The 20,844-nt window shown below is 35.6% G+C and overlaps 2 protein-coding genes across 2 annotated transcripts; both read right to left on the bottom strand.

The window, feature by feature from the left end:
• Positions 1-548: 548 nt before the first annotated feature.
• LOC121734704 (4-coumarate--CoA ligase 3-like) lies at positions 549-10,985 on the bottom strand. Its single transcript, XM_042125303.1, has 9 exons — positions 10,903-10,985; positions 4,949-5,157; positions 4,075-4,285; positions 3,405-3,758; positions 3,082-3,267; positions 2,814-2,935; positions 1,996-2,157; positions 1,177-1,347; positions 549-985 (listed from the first exon to the last, which is right to left on the bottom strand). Exons 2-9 carry the CDS (start codon positions 5,150-5,152, stop codon positions 695-697), a joined length of 1,701 nt encoding a protein of 566 aa, XP_041981237.1. The 5' UTR covers positions 5,153-5,157; positions 10,903-10,985; the 3' UTR covers positions 549-694.
• Positions 10,986-15,594: 4,609 nt separating this feature from the next.
• Positions 15,595-19,929, bottom strand: LOC121734706 (4-coumarate--CoA ligase 1-like). Its single transcript, XM_042125306.1, has 8 exons — positions 19,704-19,929; positions 19,089-19,299; positions 18,405-18,758; positions 17,945-18,130; positions 17,689-17,810; positions 17,057-17,218; positions 16,099-16,269; positions 15,595-15,897 (listed from the first exon to the last, which is right to left on the bottom strand). Exons 1-8 carry the CDS (start codon positions 19,905-19,907, stop codon positions 15,607-15,609), a joined length of 1,701 nt encoding a protein of 566 aa, XP_041981240.1. The 5' UTR covers positions 19,908-19,929; the 3' UTR covers positions 15,595-15,606.
• Between the last annotated feature and the right edge of the window lie 915 nt (positions 19,930-20,844).

Raw genomic sequence — 20,844 nt, 5'->3', positions numbered from 1 at the left:
TTGCTAACATCAGCTGTATAGGTCAAACGCTTGCACAATGCATCCAAGTACTGGATGAAAAAGGTCTTATCCATACTAATCTTACACTCATTTATGAAAATTTTAGCATTTTTGCAAGTTTTCTTTTCATGTTTCTACTCAGTTTTCCTTTAATTCATGTAATTTGGAGGATTTTATTTTGTAGTTTGTTAATTATAATTATAAGAAAATCAAACTTCTGTGGATAAAAGTTAGTACTTATCTTTTATATTGCATTAGTATCAAAGTAGGTTTTTTCATGAACAAAACAGATATCTTTTTGTGTACCATTACATGTATATTGTATGGCATGTGCCTAAACAAAATAGTGATAATAAAAATAGTAAACAATATTATCAAAACAATTTTACAATACCTACATTCTTTTTGATATCTTACATCTTATTTCATTCGTCATAATAAATTCTTATAATAAGTCTCAATTTTATTTCATTTCAATATTATATTGACCTCAAATATATATTTTTTTTTTTGGTAAATTATGCAATTTAAAGTGCACATACATAATATAAATTATTTGACTTACAAGCATAAAATATTTTTTGTTACTCAGCGAATTATCATCAATGTAATGTCTGGGAGCACGGCAGTGCTCCAGCCAAGCTTTTTGTATATTTTTTGTAAACTAGGTTAAATCAGTCATGCTTATAATAAATTAACAATACTTCTTTCTTAATTCTATCCTTAAAATTTTCCCTGCGGCAGATTTAGGAATAGCATCAAGAACGACTATGTCATCCACTTTTTTGTACGGCGCCACTCTTTCTTCAACGAACTTAGCTATGTTTTTGACATCTTCATTTTGTCCTGATTTCATACAGATAAATGCTTTGGGACTCTCCCCTTTAGTTGGATGTGGTACTCCTATGACTGCAGCATCAGCTACTGCTGGATGCTCCCTCAATACAGCCTCCAATTCCGCTGGTGGAACTTGGAATCCCTTCACCTGAAATTTTCCATAAAGTCATTTGTATTAATAATTAACATTTTGTGATCTATTATTTCAATCAATCAAATTAGCCTATATTAGTCCACTATTATTTATTATTTGTTTCTTCGCAAATATATTTTCGCGTCTACTATTCTGTAAAATATGATTTAAAATTAACTATAACTTAAAATTTTGAGAGCGAATACCTTTATGAGCTCTTTGAGCCTATCGGCGATTTTCAAAACACCTTCTTCGTTTACAATTCCCATGTCGCCGGTTCTAAACCATCCATCACCTATAAGGGTTTCGGCATTTGCCTTTGGGTTGTCTTTGTATCCTTTCATCACTTGAGGTCCTCTTACTAATAGTTCACCAGTCTGAAATTAATTTCATTAAAAAAATTTACAAAAACTGTACTGACGAATAAAAAATAAAAATATCTCTCGTTATCACCTGATTTCAGAGTTACTTTGTCTCTACAATCGTGACGGTTATGATACTTTTATAATAGCTCCCACACCGGTTTCGGTGACGGTGGCCGGTTTCATTGAAACCAGGCCAGCTACGCAGGAGTAGTTTTATAGTGACCAAGTGTGTGCGCAGTACACAAGAGCACTCTCTATTCCGTTACTCTCATAACCCAGTGGGACGGAAGACCGACGCGACTGGCGAGAGATCTGGCGCAGGACCGACTTTTTACATGCCCATCCGACACATGGATCGACCTAACCATGCATTGTCTAACCAAACTTGGAAATAACATGTTTCCAACGCGGGAATCGAACCCACGACCTCCGAGTCAAGAGCCGCGCTCTATACCACTAGACCACGGAGGCGTTTGATATTTTTATACCCATTACCCGATTGCACTTTGTAATGCCCAAGCTAGAGAAGCCTGGTTGTATATGAGCAAGATCCTTCTAATAATCATTATATTTTTCAAATTTTGAGAGAGTAGTGTACATCAAAACAGACTGTTCTTATTCCAATAACAGTAGGTTATGGTTAGTTTAAATAACACTTACCTCATTAGGTCCTAAAGCTTTCATATCTCCGTCGACTATTTTAAGCTCTGTATTTGGAAACGCGTGTCCAACTAAGTCATAACGCTTAGAATATTTATCAGACATTGAGACTACTGGAGAGGTTTCTGTCAGACCGTATCCTTGACTGAATCTTACTTCTTGCTGTAAAAAAAATCTGATAATTCTTGCTTCCTACTTTATTCATCGTTATCTTCAAAGTCATGATGATTATTTATCATAATATGTCCTACAGCTACGTAAATTGCCTTATAACCAAAGACTTCTATTTAAACTGAGATTAAAATAGAAGTCTTTGCTTATAACAATAATGGCTGTAATGTAATAATTGCTAATTATTGTTACGCTTGCCTTTACTCAGAAGCTTAAGTTATTGCCGTTTTATTTGTCATGTTTTAATGACCGTCATTACCTAATATTCTATGCTGTCGTAAAAATAGTTAAATTATAATCAAAATTATAGATAAAATTAAGATAAAATATACTTAAATGCATATTAATCTGTATTTATGTTATATGAGGTAAAACTATAAAGTTTTTAGAGTTAAACCGCCGTACTCAGAGACATTTAATTACGATTAACCTTCAATTTAATGAAGAGTTTGACAGATAATGTATGGGGCTAATGTCAAAATTTTGAATTAATTACAATTAAGTAATTAATGTTCCACTCTGAATGCGGCAGTAAGACCATTGTTTAAATTTTAAAGCTAATTTAAAACTACATGATGTTTCTATAGATATATTTTTTAGTAAGTATTAAATTTGAAATTCTACAACACTATTCACAAAATATTTACCTTTATTCTTCCTAATAACCTTTCAGCGTCAGCCTTTGATAGAGGAGCGGCTCCGTTCACTATAGTGTCTAAATATTGTAACTTTTCTGAGGTAGCAGCAGGATGGTTTCCCATTAATATAACTGGAAAAAACTTTGTTCTTTTAATAGTAAATATAAAATAGTTGAAAAGTCATACAATCACAATACGAATAAAACATATTTGAAATATATTTACAAGTTATGCCAATGTAACTAATTTCGTGACTCTATATTATTTTTATACTTACTTAGAGGTGGAGCGGCAAACAAAACATTAATTCGATGTTTTTCTAGAACATCTAGGTAAGTGTCTGGCTGAAACTTCGGTAGTGCCACAATTTTTATCCCATGAGCCATTTTGTGGAACATTAGAACAGTTGCAGCGTAAATATGGAAGAATGGTAACACAGCTAATATGGAATCTTGGTATGAGGCTGTAAAATAAAATTTGACAGTGAATCAGAATAAAATGCTTATTTGATATTTTTTATATAATAATATAAAAATTAAGAATAAGTCAACTTTGAATATTTGTACAATGCACATTGCATTCCATATAATTTCAACGTACCTGTCGTCTCATTGTGAACCTTGATCATAGGTTCATTCATTTGTTCACAATTAGCAAGAAGACTTTGATGAGTTAACTCAACTCCCTTAGGCAATCCAGTCGTTCCACTAGAGTATGGTAGAAAGCAGACATCCGTGTTGGTCCTTCTTACATCTTTAAGACACGACGTATCAGTATCTTCTATCAATTCAAAGAAGTTAGCTACGCCTTCAGGCAAGGCATCGTTTCCTTTTACAGCTATGACTGGGAGGTCTAGCTTAGCTAATTTCAAAGCTTCATTGATAACATTAGTTATCTGTGGTAACGTTATTATTAGTTTTGCTTCAGACATTATTAGCTGTCGTTGAACTTCATCTGTAAATATATATACAACGTTAGATTAAAAGATATTATCATGTTTTATTAGACTCAATTTAAAGGTAAAATCTGTATCATAAACTTTATCATGATAAAAACATTGTAAATTTTTCAGGAATACCATCTAGCTGTATAATTGGTTTTTAATGTACAATATTGCACAGGACCGCACATTCAGACGTTTACCGTGACTAAAACATTACTACATTTCCGCATTCATGATTTGGTTAAATATTTTTTTATCAAATGCTATTGGTGACTGAATAGTAATCAAAAACGATTGACAAAAGAAGGTCACCATCAATTTACTTACGGGCTGTATAGATTGGGTTTATAGTGCTGACTACTCCACCGGCTTGGAGAACTCCTAAGGTGACGATCGGATATTCTGGAAGGTTCGGCAGCATGATGATGACAGTGTCACCATCTTTTATTTTGAATTTCTTGCGCAGGTTCGCGGCAAAGTTGCGGGAAGTTCTGTGTGCTTGTTCGAAGGTGTAAGTCTTGCCAGTGAGGGCACATACCTGAAATAATAGTTCTGATATAAGGGCTCATATTATTTATACAGTAGCAGGCACTTTCTACTGGACGCTGGGCTAGATTGAAACTGATCCATCCAGAATCAAATGCAGCAAGCACTGTTGCTGTAAATCAGTAGGTATTAAGGCCCTTTAGGCGTCGAAAAGAAAAATAAAAACGCTTAAAAAATTATTAACGTACCTATCAAAAATAAGATAAATCAGTCCAAAATCTCAAAAAATTACACAACTACACAAAAATTACACAACAATATATATACTTTGTTTGTAAATTTAAATTATGGTTATTATCTATAATAGTAGTAAACGCCTCCGTGGTCTAGTGGTTAGAGCGTCGCTCTCGACTCCGGAGGTCGTGGGTTCGAATCCCGCGTTGGAAACATGTTATTTAACGTATAGGTATAAGTAGGGTTTGGCCAAAGATTGGACGGTTTCGGTTTCAGCTTCAGCCAAAACCAAACTCTAGTTAGTTACTTCGAAATCACCATCGAAGAAATTAATTTACAGGTCGGACCTACATCATTTCATCCTATTTTGATATTTAATGTATGATGTCATCAGTTGGTTGGGTCTGACATAACGCGACTAAACTACGAATGCTGCCTGTAAACCAACTTCTCTGATTGTACAAAGTTACAAACTATTCACCAAAGCAGGCTTCTGCGCCCACTTCTCCAGGTTTTTCCACATGTATTCCGGCAGCGTACAATCTGGTACCACCACATCCTTGTATGGAGACTTGATCACACCTTCCGGAGTCCACAGACTAGTGTTTCTAATGACCATAGTGTATTTCGAGCTCTTGCACAATTCGTTGAGGGTTCTCACTAGCTTAGAACTTCGGAGCGCCATTGTGTCTGCAAAATTTAATGGTTTCCTTACTTGATTTTACTATGATATTCCAGATATTTTATTATTGTTTTGATTCCAAACAAACAAAGAGTATAATAAAGATTTTTCATATTATTGTCGAAATGCGTATGAAAAGTGACTTGTCTCGTGGTTTGGACCATAGACTTTCTAACTGAACAATGAAAATATTACAAAATATGAAAACATTAATGATTATCTTAATGTCTATTCAACTAAACTATTCTACGGTTCATATTCTCAGCGTTCCCGAGATCTAGTACTAAGGGTAAAGGGACCTAGTAAAATTAATTAATAACTAGTTTATTGACAACATGACAACATTCCTACGCGCTACAAAATCCTGTTTGTATGTTCGTGTTTTACAAGACAATGGGGTCTATTGTCTTGTAAAACACGTAACTTTAATTAGTTATAATTTAGCTTAAGTCCTTTTTACTTTTATTTTATTTTCTGTTTTGTATATGTTGTGTGCTGAAAAAATAAACGTATTCTAATTTCTATTCTATTCTATAACTAATAAAATATTAATTTGGCTACCACATCGTTTTCTAACAAGTGAATTTTCTAACGAATCCTATGAAGACCAGAAAATTTTGTTGCTATTTTTAGTTATCGAAATAAAAAAATATGACGAAGGTAAAAACTATAAACCTACTGCAATACTAATGAATACTGTATTAAGCGGACTACTTCTAATCTCAAAATTTTATTCCTAAAAGTCAGCTTACTGGGAAACAAATACACATACTGAAGAAATCCCGAGTGGATTTTTTCCTTTCCTTTCGTCGTAGTTGGGTAAAATACACCGAGTAAGACTCACAGAAGTCACGAGAATGCAGTTAAGAAACAAAAAACACCACAAATATTTACTCTACCATCAACACGTATCTTTTGTACTTTACTCACGCAGCAATGTAATAAAACTAGATAAGACATTAATTATTATGTTTTTGTAGGTAAATATATAATCGAAATAAAACAATGATTAGATAATAAGGGCTAAGATAATATAGATAATGCAATGCTTACGTGGGAGAGCCATGCTTCGGCACGAATGGGCCGGCTTGGCCAGAGAAATACCACGTTCTCACAGAAAACCGGAGTGAAACAGCGCTTGCGCTGTGTTTTGCCGAGTGAGTGAGTTTACCGGAGGCCCAATCCCCTACCCTTTTCCCTTCCTTTCCCATCCCTACCCTCCCCTATTACCTTCCCTCTTAAAAGGCCGGCAACGCACCTGCAGCTCTTCTGATGCTGCGAGTGTCCATGGGCGACGGAAGTTGCTTTCCATCAGGTGACCCGTTTGCTCGTTTGCCCCCTTATTTCATTAAAAAAAATGCAAATCCAGCTGCCTTACAGAATCAGAATTGAATCGAGAATCGAATCAGCTTGATCTCAAAGCTTTTGCTACTACCGACTTATATACTAGCGCACGATCGTGCTGCAGCTCAAAATTTGGAACTAATTCAAACTCAACGGCTTTTCCCACTTCTGACACATATATAGCGCACGATCGTGCTGCGGCTCAATTTGGAACTAATTCGACCTCAACGGCTTTTCTCCCTACTGATACAGTTTCGGGGGTAAGGCTGCTGATATAAATATTAAATAACAAGGACCCGATTCTTACATGACGAATATCGCTTAGATGCTCAGGAAATAGACATGTTTGAGGCCTTAAAGGGCTGCGCGAGCGATACATAAATTGTCTTTAGAAATATTACTCGTATCATCAAATATCAGAATGGCGGCAATTCATTCAAAGACTTTTTTGACCCAAAAAATGTCTTGTTGTTTGTTTGAGACCAGCCGGTCTAAACACAATTTTCTAGGATAATCCCCTACGCACGCAATCCTCTTTCTTTAATATATACTTTATAATAATAATAATATTATAAAGCGGAAGAGTTTGTTTGTTTGTTTCAACGCGCTAATCTCAGGAAGTACTGGTCCGATTTGAAAAAATATTTCAGTGTTAGATAACCCATTTATTGAGGAAAGTAAGACTAAAAAAAGAGAAGAAATAGAGGAAAATGTGGGAAAAACGGGGGATAAATTATTTGAAAGGGCTTATTTGAACGCGCTAATCACAGGAACTACTGGTCCGAATTGAGAAATTCTTTCAGTGTTAGATATCCCGTTTATCGAGGAAGGATACAGGCTATATTTTATTACGCTAAGACTAATTATAGAAGCAAAGAAATAGTTGTAAATGTGGAAATAACGGGGAAAATTATTTGAAAGGGCTTTATCTCACGAACTACTGGAGCAATTTTTCTGTTATTTGGCACAGATAAGAAAGGACCACGGGAAGGATCATAAGCTATTTTTCGTGGACTAATTTGTCTGAGAAATATCCAATTTAGGCGGGCAAAGCCGCACGGAACGTCTAGTTATTTATATTCTTGTTTATTGAATCTTTATGTACAGTTTAACTTTAATAATAAAACATTATACTGTCTTTGACTTGTAAACTAAGATTCAATTTCAATGACAAGGTCATTTAAGGCCATCTCCCGAGCAAACGACCTTGAGCATACATTTGACGCGTTGCCGAGATCGATATTCTTGTTTATTGAATCTCTATGTACAGTTTAACTTTATTAATAAAACATTGTACTGTCTTTGACGTATAAACAAAGATTCAATTTCAATGACAAGGTCATATTATAATGCCATCTCCCGAGCAAACGACCTTGACCATACATTTGACGCGTTGCCGAGATCGATATTCTTGTTTATTGAATCTCTATGTACAGTTTAACTTTATTAATAAAACATTATACTGTCTTTGACTTGTAAACTAAGATTCAATTTCAATGACAAGGGCATTTAAGGCCATCCCCCGAGCAAACGACCTTGACCATACATTTGACGCATGGCGAGATCGCACTTTCTTCATCTTTCGAAATTAGTCAAGTAGCTCTACCATGAGTAAAGCTAGAGTTTTTGTCGATACTCGATACCGACTACGTACATTTTCAGTATTGCGATTTTAGTTCCGCAAGTGACCGCTAGAGGCGCTGAAAAATTTGCCATACTCAATATTTATCGATATCGATAAAAACTATAGCTTTAAAGTCATGGTAGAGCTACAGCTGAACGGTTACACCTCTGACCTCACTAACACTCGATATGCATAATTATTGTTATATTATTAAGTACTTGTATAGTTACGAATGACAAGGTAAAGAGTAGGTACTTCCCCGTATGTGAGGCTAATATCAGGACAAAACCACATGATACTGAATTACCGTCTAGGGAGTTTATTCCTTCCTTTCTTTAGCTTAAATTATCTCATATTTAAATAACTTTTAATGAAGAATCAGGTAAGTTATTTTACAATGTAGAGATTAGCGAAAAAAATAATATTAATAAATATTAAATAGCCATCGATAATTATATTTTCCATGAAGTTTCTAGGGAAATGTAAGACAATGTCTGGGACAGGTATAGCGACGCGATTTCCAAATAGATTTTTAGTGCTTACGCTAAGACACGTAAAGTACCATCGAGGAAATTGATTCCTAGGCAGTTGACAGGCCATCATTTGGTCGGATCATGTCAATTCAATGTTAACTGTGATGATCTGTCGGCTGGGTTTGACCAAACTAAGTAGGTCCCCCATCTGCCTAGGAATCAACTTCTCTGATGGTACCTTTCTGGAAAAACTAATTTCATTTATTTTCGCCGGTATCCTTAAGGATTGATCTCTCTCTTTCATTGGTATTTGTAACTAAACATCCATACTAATATTACAAATGCGAAAGTGTGTCTGTCTGCCTGTCTATGACCTCTTCACGCCCAAACCGCTGAACCAATTTTGCTATTTGGAAAGCAGATACTTTGAGTCCCGCGAAAGGACTTAGGATAATTTTTCAAACGAATTTTGGCGCGACGGAGTTGCGGGTGACAACTAGTATTCTTTATTCGTATTCGTACATATCTATAACACAGGTCAACAGTAAATTTGGTGCCTGAAAATTAAAAGCTGTTTCTGTAAGAACTTTGTGCCCCAATCACATGTTTCTAAGAAATTTTCTTTCTATCAGCTCAGGTTTTTAAGATATTTCATTCCAAAGTTTCAAGAATCTCGAATTTTAGTCTTTTTCAGAATCGCTTTACAACTATTGAAATAATTTATTTTCATGAGTTATGATAAAATATGTTTAGTAAATATACACAATATCTATTATTTAGATCTCAATTTAAATTGCATATTAGTTTTTTTTATTAAAAGAGAGTTGTAAACTAAACTTTCTTTTTTTATACAATAATTGTTACTCCACGTGGCACGTAGTATGAGCTAGGTAAAGCATTTTGAAAACCGTCATAACATTGGGGATATTAGTCATAACTCATTGAAACAAGTTATATTCTCAATAAGGAGTCTCTCCCTCTAGCATACATATTACAAAACTAATAAAAATGAATACTTTCAACAGCAATATGATTCTGAAATGGGCTAAAATGCGAGATTTTTGAAACTTTGGAATGAAATATCTTAAAAATCTGAGCTGATAGAAATAAAACTTCATAGAAACATATATCGTACACACAAAACTCTTATAAAAACTGCTATTAGTTTGCAGGCAACAATTTTTTTTTCGATTTTGTTGACCTGTGATAATATAAGTATGCTTTTATTGCTTCAACAGCAGTTCAGGCAAAAGTGCATTCAACCACAACAAATAATAATATTGTTATTGTTAATGTTTGTTTTGTTGCAATCGTTTGAGTTATTTCTATCAATTGTTATTATATTATTTAGGTTTGTTTTTATTATTGATATTATTTATATTTTATTGTCTTACTTACTCTTACTTATTATTACTAATATTGTAGAGAGAAAGTTTGTAAGTAAAGTGATGTTAGCTCTTATCATCTCATCTTTAGAATCAATTTATAAAATTCTTTCACTAATAGAAACTCCCTTTATTTGTATAGATAATAATTATTGTTTTGAAATTTTTGAAGCCTATCACTATTGATACCTAGTACCTACTATACTATAAAAATTTAAAAATATATAGTGACTTCAGTAGGTTAACACTTAACAGTTAACCAGGAATAATTTTCAAGCGAGTGAAGTCGAGGCAACGGCCACTTACTCATGTAAATATAATCCATACTCAATATTATAAATGCTAAAGTGTGTCTGTCTGTCTGTTACCTCTTCACGCCCAAACCGCTGAACCGATTTAGCTGAAATTTGTCATGGACATACTTTGAGTACCGGGAAAGGACATAGGATACTTTTTGTCCCGGAACAATGTACGGTTCCAAAAACGAGTTTTGGCGCAACGGAGTTGAGGGCGTCATCTAGTAATATTATATGACTTAATATTCTTTCACGCAATATCCTAATAACAATAAATTACTTATTATGATTAGTTTTAGCTCTGGAACTAGCTACTTTCATCCCGGAAACTTACAATATTCTATTCATAAGTCCTTAGGTAGTATACACACAGACAGAGACATAGGCAAAGGCCTGTTTCACCACTTCCTGATAAGGCTATCCATCAATTATTAATTTTATAATATTATAGTCGAACTGTATACTTATATTATGATGTATTGTGTGATGCTTAAAATAAATCCATTCTTATTCTTATTCAATTAACTTGACAGATCAAGTATAGAGAATCTGTCAAAAAAGTTGTGAATAGCCTATTAGGCACTTTATCAGAAAGTGGTGAAACAGGCCCGAATAATTGTAAAATACTTACGTGTACAACAATCCTTTAATATATTTATCTAATCAAACTAATTTTACTATTTAGTAGTCACACAAACAACCGGCGCGCTCTGAGCAGCGTACAATGTACACTGGGTCTAGTGTGGTATATTAATGTGCTTGTACACTTGTTTAGTGTTGTGCTTGCGTATCGATAAATTAATGCTTTATTTCATTTTAAGGCCATCCCCTGAGTAAACGACCTTGACCATTCATTTGCCACGTTGGCGAGATCGCGCCAAAATCCTATTTTTTACTTGTCTTAGTTCAAAACTGACCTAAAAAAAATTCTTACGTCCAGTATGTAGTTAATGAAATAACCGAAATTTGTAAATACTAGGGAGATACTGACTGTATGTTTGAATTTAAATAAATTGGTATTAAGCCCGGGACACATAAGCACGATACGACGTCGTCGTGTCGTTCTACGATGCGACGTCGCGTCGTGGGAATCTACGACGAGCATCGTAAAAAACTACGTCACAACATCGTAACGTGCCACGATGCTTGTCGTAGATTCCCACGACGTGACGTCGCATCGTGAAACGACGCTGCATCGTAGTAAGACACGACGTCGTGTCGTGTTTGTGTCCCCGGCCCTTACTTTGGAAGCTGACATCATGAGCATAGAAAACAAAACTAAGGTAATTACTATGAAAGGAACTCATATACTGAAGATTATTGCTGTATTTTTATTATAATTTTGCAGCTTTCAAATTATGAGTTATAATGCTCTAAAAACGGTAAAATCGCTAAACCGAAAAGCCGGACAAAGCAGCCAGCTTGGCCGGACATTTGTACAAAAAAGTCCTGCTATCGAATACTTGGAAACTGAACTCTTAGTTTAGGAATACGTTCGTAATTTTCTGTTGTATTAAAACAATTTATCATTTTATTAGGTGTAAAACCTTCTAAAATTAGTAGATATTCATAAAAAAATATTGATTCAAAGCTCTACAAAAGCCGGACTCCTCTTAATTTTGGCCGGACGGACACGCAATCATAAAGCTTGACTGTGTCCGGCTTTATCCGGACGCCTGGCAACCCTATCTGTAGGGGAAGGGTCTTAAGGTGATGTCACACAGCAGCCTGCACTTATGAAACACTAGATGACGCCCACAACTCTTTTGCGCCAAAATTCGTTTAAGCGCTTGAACCGTACAATTTTTCCGGATAAATATTATCATAATATTATGTCATTTCACCGGACTCAAAGATCTCGGTACCAAATTTTTGCAAAATCGGTTCAGCAGTTTGGCCGTGGAGAGGTATCAGAGAGACACTTTTTCGCATTTATAATATTAGTATGGATTCCAAAACGATCGCCACATAGACGCAAATAAAACGAAGGTTTCATTAAAACATATTAAAAAATAGATAAAGAGATGTGTATAAGGGCCAACGCTAAAACTCGCGCGGGCGCACGCTCGCGTGTGTATAAATGAACACAAATAAAATAAAATATCCACAGCCGAACATATAACCTCCTCCTTTTTGGAAGTCGGTTAAAAAATAGTAATGGGCTGCGTCGTCGCCCGCGTCCGCGCTCCGTCGCACGCGTCTGCACTTCCCATACTATTTTTCTATATATTTTACTAGCTGTCCCGGCAAACGTTGTTTTGCCCATATTATTTTATTTTAGTGACTAATATATAAGAGACCGGCCCTCTTAGGCATTTTCAAATATTTAAGAAAATGTTAATGGCGTGTAATATTCTAACTCTGAAAAGAACTAATAGATCTAAACTCCCCTCTCGCACGCGACTCCCGCCTTGATGACGCCCACTTCGGAACGGGCCGTGCAGTTGAAATCGTAATACATATTTTAATTTTGCCATAACGCCCAGCGCCCGCGCGAATTTTAGCGTTGGCCCTGGGCGTTATGGCAGTGGCGCAACGCGACGCGTAGATGCATTTCTAAATTTATATGGATTTGACAGATTCGCAAGAAGTCTCACGCAATTGAAATCTGTCAAATCCATACAAATTTATGCCGCGCCGCGCCTCGCACAAGAACAAGCACAATAGGAACTCAATTGACCGGACTAATTGTTGTCGATCGGCATTCAGATATTCAAATTCCGGACAATCGGATGACTAAAGAAAAGCGGGATCGTTGCACATGTTCAGTAAATAATGTTAAGTATATTTATTTATGCCTTTTTAAAAATGGCACAGAAAATTAAGAAATAAATTGGAGATACATTTTCCGGTGGTGGTCTGGATAGTCGCAAATCTGTTTATCTGAGGGCCGAATAATCGACTATTTTAAAATTCTTGTCCTTATGATTTCTTTTAATCACTAACGGGTTTTTGCGGGGAATTTTTCTTACCTTACGATTTGGCAGCTATCCACCGGCCACAGGCGGACCGAGTTAACAGACGTGTACAATTTGTTAAAGTTATTTATATAAAACTACTGAAAGATTCGTTAATTATAAAAAAAGACGTGAGTGGAAGAACCAGATAACTAACATTTTGTAACATAAACATAAACTTGCCTACTTCATCGTCTGACTTATTTATTTGGCTACACAAAATGCACATTTTTTATTTCAATTCATTTTCCCGGCCCTAAAGCCTCCATTTATGAAAAAACGTAAGTTTTCAAATGTTACAGCTTACCTAATTCTTCCACTCATCTAATATAAGTATAAAAATAAGTCGGGTTTTCCTTCCTGACGCTACAACTTCAGAACGCAAGAACCGATTTCCACGGTTTTGCATTCGTTGGAAAGGTCTCGGGCTCCGTGAGGTCTTTAGAAAAAAATATCAGAAAAAACTTCAAGAGAAAAGCAGGAAAACAGGGAAAATAATTTCATGGCAAAACAACGTTTGCCGGGACAGCTAGTGTCTTCTAATTGTGTCCCGATCTACGCAGAACACTCTACCTTTCCTTATGTTTGATATTTTAATAATTTTGGATATCTAACTTTCTATTTATCGACAAAATGTTTATTACATCACCAGCACACAATATGCGCAGGCGCATGCTATTATAACTATACGTATATGCGCTAGTTGCGTTGACTTGTATGAGCAATACAAATGTGCGTTCAATGTCCACCGCAGTTTATTTACAAGCATACATCTGTAATTGGGAATATGTTTTTTTTTTCTTTTTTTTATGAGATGAGGGGGCAAACGAGCAAACAGGTCACCTGATGGAAAGCAACTTCCGTCGCCCATGGACACTCGTAGCATCAGAAGAGCTGCAGGTGCGTTGCCAGCCTTTTAAGAGGGAATAGGGAAGGGTAGGGAAGGGAAGGGAATAGGGTAGGGGATTGGGCCTCCGGTAAACTCACTCACTCGGCGAAACACAGCGCAAGCGCTGTTTCACGCCGGTTTCCGGTGAGAACGTGGTATTTCTCCGGTCGAGCCTGCCCATTCGTGCCGAAGCATGGCTCTACCACGTATATATATATATTACGTAATAGTCGGTACAAAGGTGCCGGGTATGACAGATATAAAAATGGATTTTCAAGTGCGTTAGTCGCGCAAAACTCGAAAACGGCTGAACGGATTGGGCGGATTTTAGTCTTAAAATATTCGTAGAAGTCCAGGGAAGGTTTTAAAGTGACACGAAGTTCACCGGGACAGCTAGTATATATTATATATTGTCCTTTTCCGTCTTTCAGGTCTTTCAGAGTATCTCGGTACCAAATTTCATCAAAATCCTTTTAGTGGCTTAGGAGTGAAGAGGTAAAAGGCAAACCGACGATACACATACATTATTTAAAAAATGAGTTTGAGTTTGTTAGCACGACCTTCGTCTGATAATTGACATGCTAACGAGAGTAAAATAAGAATAAAAAATAAAGTAAAATAAGAAAATAAGAAACGCTCTCCTTCATTTAAAAGAACAGAAAAATATCTGCAGTAATTTTTAAACAAAACGTTTTGTTAGGTTGATTTGGGAAAATCTTCAAACAAATATGACTACCATTACATGTACCTATATTGTATGGCATGTGCCTAAACAAAAAAAAGTGATAGTAAAAATAGTAAATAATTATATTATAATTAGCAAACCATTTTACAATACCTACATTTTTTTTATCCTACTTCATTCGTCAAAATAGATTCTTATAATAAGTCGCAATTTTATTTAATTTAAATAAATATAATTACTTTGGTAAATTATGCAATATAAAGTCCACATGCATATAAAATATTTTACTATAAATTATGCATAAAATATTTTTTGTTAAATAGCGAATGATCATCAATGTAATGTATATTATTTATAAACTAGGTTAAATCAGTCATGCTTAGGCGACGTAGGGTCAATAATGACGACCGAAACGTTCCGCCATAGCCGGGGAGCTCGGGGCATCGGTGTGGGGACGCCGTACAGAGCCCCCGAGCGGGTCGCGATGCGCTATGTTTTCCAGTGCATTGCGACGTAAGCGCAGAGGAATGGCCTAAACAAGCCCTGATAGGGTCTCTGTTAGGCCTGGGGGGTGTTTGAACACCCTCAATCAGACGTGTCTGCCGACGACCAGGCAGACGCCCGCTGACAGAATTGCGGTGGCCCCACATTTCCCGTGGTTCTGTCACACGGTCGGGTTTTAGTGGGTAGAGCTGCGGTCATCGGCCGCAGCGAGTCCCACATACCCCGGTTGTCTCCCCAGCAGTGCCGGGGATGCATAATGGCATTTCCCGACTTAAAAAAAAAAGTCATGCTTATAATAAATTAACAATACTTTTTTCTTAATTCTTTCCTTAATATTTTCCCTGCGGCAGATTTAGGAATAGCATCTAGGATGACTATGTCATCTATTTTTTTGTAAGGCGCCACTCTTTCTTCTACGAACTTAGCTATGTTTTTAACATCTTCGGTATGTCCTGACTTCATACAAATAAATGCTTTGGGACTCTCCCCTTTAGTTGGATGTGGTACTCCAATGACCGCAGCGTCAGTTACTGCTGGATGCTCCCTCAATACAGCCTCCAGCTCCGCAGGAGGAACTTGGAATCCCTTCACCTGAAATTTTCCATTCAGTCATTTGCATTAGCTTATAATTACGTTTCTTGATTTATTATTTCAATCAATCAAATCAACCTATATTCTTCCACTATTATTTATTATATTTTGCTTCTCCGCAAATATATTTTAGCGTCTACTATTCTGTTAAATATGATTTAAAATTAACTATTCATAAAACTATATTTTTGAAGCGAATACCTTTATAAGCTCTTTTAGCCTGTCAACGATTTTCAAGACACCTTCTTCGTTTACGATTCCCATGTCTCCGGTTCTGAACCAACCGTCACCTATGAGGGTTTCCGCATTTGCCTTTGGGTTGTCTTTGTATCCTTTCATCACTTGAGGTCCTCTTACTAATAGTTCACCAGTCTGAAATTATTATTTTTTTCAGAAACAATGCTGACAATTAATTTAATTAAAAGGGTTAGTTTTAATTAAACGTATGTTTTGCAATTGATGTATTTTTTTTCTTTGCCATGCTCTAACTCAATTCTACGCAGTATCACTCTTAGGTCTTAACGAATCATTAGAATCGAATCGCATGATTCGTTGAGACTTAAGGACGCTATCACATTTTTTCACAAATATCAGCGATTTTCAGGTACCATTTTAAAGAATTAGGAATCACACTGCGAGGATATTTTGGTTTCAAATGAAAGATAATATATTCATCTCCACGTCTACACTTTAAAAATTTTATAGTCGCATACAAAATTTTCACATAAATACGTTTTAACCATCACAAGAATCGCAAATGATTAAAAAAATGGGGTTTGATTAGGTACCACTATAGCTAAATACACTGCACTAAGGAAAATAAATACACAAAAAATTGTTGTATAATTAGTCCCCTGTACGAATAGCTAAATATTTTATATAAAAATAAATAACATTTCCATATTTTATAAGAAAAATAAGAAACGCTCTCCTTCATACATTTTCGCCCTATCAAGAACGCGGCGAGCGTCGTAACCGCCACTGTACAAGGCGCGCTGATATTGGATGTTATTTTAATGTCTTTAACGTCGATATTCGTACTGACTTGCTAATTTTTGTAATATTTTTTTCCTTAAGGGTGACACTATTGTGCATCGAAGCAACCAGGGTTTTTATTCTAATAAATGGTTAGGTTAGGGTCATTTTAAATAATGCTTACCTCATTAGGTCCTAAAGCTTTCATATCTGCGTCAACTATTTTAAGCTCAGTATTTGGACACGCGTGTCCAACTAAGTCATAACGCTTAGAATATTTATCAGATATTGAGACTACTGGAGAGGTTTCTGTCAGACCGTATCCTTGACTGAATCTAACTTCTTGCTGTAATGAAAAATCTTTTATAGCTCCTTTTTAACCTTCTTAATTCTCATCTTCAAAGTTTTGTAACTAGCTTATTTATTATATATTATGTCTTGCAGCTACATAAATTATCTTATAAAATTAATGACTGTAATTTAATTGCTCATTATTATTGTCACGCGTGGTTGCCTTTACTTAGAGGTTTGAGTTATTGCTGTTTTATTTGTCGTGTTTTAATGACCGTAAAATAATATTATATTTTATGCTGCCGTTAATATATTTAAATTATAATCAAATTATAGATCAATATTAGATAAAATATATTTAAATGATATTAATCTGCCTTTTCTGTGCTTTGAGGTAAAACTATAAAGTTTTTAGAGTTAAACACCATAGTTTAAATTTCAAAGCTAATTTAAAAAGCATGATGTTTATATTATTAGATAAGTATTTTATTATTAAATTTGAAAGAGGATCCACAAAATGTTTACCTTTATTCTTCCTAATAACCTTTCAGCATCAGCTTTCGATAAAGGTGCGGCACCGTTCACTATAGTGTCTAAATATTGTAACTTTTCTGAGGTAACAGCAGGATGGTTTCCCATTAAAATAACTAGAAGAAACGTTGTTCTTTTAATACTAAATATATTGTATAAAATAGTTGAAAAGTCATAGAGTCACTCTACTTTGAATATAAAATATTTGAATTTATATATTTACAATTTTGTAAATTATTTTTACACTTACTTAGAGGTGGAGCAGCTAACAAAACATTGATTCGATGTTTTTCTAGAACATCTAGGTAGGTATCTGGCTGAAACTTCGGTAATGCCACAATTTTTATCCCATGTGCCATTTTGTGAAACATTAAAACAGTTGCGGCGTAAATATGGAAGAACGGTAGCACAGCTAGTATTGAATCTTGGTACGAGGCTAAAAGTAAATAAAATTCGGTACGCCATAAGCTATGTATTTAAAATATAGTTTCAAAATTTTATATTTGAACTATATTAATTAGTGTGATAAATAAATTTTCTTACAGGATCCAGGACACAATTAATTCTATATATAATATTATTTTCATTTACCGTTACTTACTAAGAATAATTAGTCATACAATAATGCTTTGATCGAATATTATAATAACATATTTATTACTTTGAATACTTAAATAGGTAGGTAGATAAGATGCATCATAAAGTCTTACCTGTAGTCTCATTATGAACCTTGATCATAGGTTCATTCATTTGTTCACAATTAGCAAGAAGACTTTGATGAGTTAACTCAACTCCCTTAGGCAATCCAGTCGTTCCACTAGAGTATGGTAGAAAGCAGACATCCGTGTTGGTCCTTCTAACATCTTTAAGACACGACGTATCAGTATCTTCTATCAATTCAAAGAAGTTAGCTACGTCTTCAGGCAAGGTATCATTTCCTTTTACAGCTATGACTGGGAGGTCTAGCTTAGCTAATTTCAAAGCTTCATTGATAACATTAGTTATCTGTGGTAACGTTATTATTAGTTTTGCTTCAGACATTATTAGCTGTCGTTGAACTTCATCTGTAAAGATATTATATGCAACCTTATATTAAAAGGTGTTATCATGTTATATTAGACTCAGTTTAAGAGTTAAATTAAATATGTACATATCATAAACTTAATCGTGATAAAAACATTGTAAATTTTTCAGGAATACCATCTAGCTGTTTATTTGGTTTATAATGTACAAAATTGCACAGGACCGTACATTCAGACATTTACCGTGACTAAAACATACATTTACATTACCGCATTCATGATTTGGTGGAACAATTTTTTATCAAATGCTACTTGTGACTCAATAGTAATCGAAAACGATTGACAAGTGAAGGTCTCCATCAATTTACTTACGGGCCGTATAGATTGGGTTTATAGTGCTGGCTACTCCACCGGCTTGGAGAACTCCTAAGGTGACGATCGGATATTCTGGAAGGTTCGGCAGCATGATGATGACAGTGTCACCATCTTTTATTTTGAATTTCTTGCGCAGGTTCGCGGCAAAGTTGCGGGAGGTTCTGTGTGCTTGTTCGAAGGTGTAAGTCTTGCCAGTGAGGGCACATACCTGAAATAATAGTTCTGATATAAGGGCTCATATTATTTATACAGTAGCAGGCACTTTCTACTGGACGCTGGGCAAGATTGAAACTGATCCATCCAGAATCAAAAGCAACAAGCACTGTTGCTGTACATCAATAGGTACTAAGTTATGATAGGTTTTGGCCGAAGATTGGACGGTTTCGGTTTCAGCTTCAGCCAAAACCAAACTCTAGTCACTTACTTCGAAATCGGCAAGCACCATCGAAGAAATTAATTTATAGGCAGTTAACGGACCTACGTGACTTGCTCCGAATATGAGAATTCAATGTATGATGTCATCAGTCAGCTGGGTCTGACACAACGCGACTAAACTACGAATGCTGCCTGTAAACCAACTTCTCTGAATGTACAAAGTTACAAACTATTCACCAAAGCAGGCTTCTGCGCCCACTTCTCCAGGTTTTTCCACATGTATTCCGGCAGCGTACAATCTGGTACCACCACATCCTTGTATGGAGACTTGATCACACCTTCCGGAGTCCACAGACTGGTGTTTCTAATGACCACAATGTATTTCGAGCTCTTGCACAATTCGTTGAAGGTTCTCACTAGCTTAGAACCTCGGAGCGCCATTGTGTCTGAAAATTTAATGGTTTCCTTACCTAATTTTACTATTATGATCTTTCAGATATTTTTTTTAATTTTTTGATTCCAAAAGATACGACTAAGAGCTGACGACTAAATAGGTCATGTAGCTTCAGCTGCATTAAAACTCCGTTAGCTACTTCCCTGAACAACCATTTCTGATAATCTGCGTGCTGGCAGGCCGTGGGCGGTAGGTGTGGGAGTAGTGGGGTGGGGATAAAAAGAAATAATGTAGTTTCAGCTGTATTGAAACTCCGTTAGCTACTTCCCTGTACAACCCTTTCTGATAATTTGCGTGCTGGCAGGCCGTGAGCGGTGGGTGTGGGAGTAGTGGAGTGGGGAATTATCGTGCTTGTACACTTGTTTAGTATTGTGCTTGCGTATCGACAAATTAATGCTTTATTTTAATTTACGGTGATGTCACACTTATGATCCATTCCAATTTGCCATGTACACGGAAAGAAAACGAAGATTTCATTTAAACATATCTTGAAAACTAGGTAAGAGATCGAAAAGACTGAGAGAAAGAATAAGACTGAACAAGGTGAAAGAACAAGTTCAGTAGGAACTCGATTGACCGGACCGATTGTTGTCGATCGGCATTCGGATTTCGGATATTGGAAATTCCGGATAATCGGATGAATGAAGAAAAGCGGAATCGTTGCATATGTTCAGGACATAATGTTATTTATACCTTCTTAAATATGGCACAGAAAATTAAGAAATAATTTATGTTTTTGTGATTATCACAAAAACATAAATTATTTCTTAATCTTCATCGCATACTTATGCGAATTCGGATGTCATAATCTCTTTGCGAACCCAAGGTTTAAAAAAAAATTGAGAAATAATTTGGAGATACATTTTCCGGTGGTAGTCTGGATAGTGGCAAATCTGTATAACTGAGGGCCAGATAATCGACTCT

This window comes from Aricia agestis, chromosome 16, assembly GCF_905147365.1.
Source record: "Aricia agestis chromosome 16, ilAriAges1.1, whole genome shotgun sequence".
In the NCBI taxonomy this organism is placed as follows: domain Eukaryota; kingdom Metazoa; phylum Arthropoda; class Insecta; order Lepidoptera; family Lycaenidae; genus Aricia; species Aricia agestis.
Note: the sequence above shows the minus strand (reverse complement) of the source record. Positions and strands in the feature narration are given on the sequence as shown.

Excerpts from the sequence above, each read along its gene's own strand:
- LOC121734704 (XM_042125303.1), bottom strand. The coding sequence starts at position 5,152 with ATGGCGCTCCGAAGTTCTAAGCTAGTGAGAACCCTCAACGAATTGTGC. Across the intron at positions 2,158-2,813 it reads GGTTATTAGGAAGAATAAAG|CAAGAAGTAAGATTCAGTCA; the intron begins GTAAATATTTTG and ends TTTTTTTTACAG. Across the intron at positions 1,348-1,995 it reads AAGCTTTAGGACCTAATGAG|ACTGGTGAACTATTAGTAAG; the intron begins GTAAGTGTTATT and ends AATTAATTTCAG.
- LOC121734706 (XM_042125306.1), bottom strand. The coding sequence starts at position 19,907 with ATGGCGCTCCGAGGTTCTAAGCTAGTGAGAACCTTCAACGAATTGTGC. Across the intron at positions 19,300-19,703 it reads GGGCGCAGAAGCCTGCTTTG|GTATGTGCCCTCACTGGCAA; the intron begins GTGAATAGTTTG and ends CTATTATTTCAG. Across the intron at positions 16,270-17,056 it reads AAGCTTTAGGACCTAATGAG|ACTGGTGAACTATTAGTAAG; the intron begins GTAAGCATTATT and ends TAATAATTTCAG.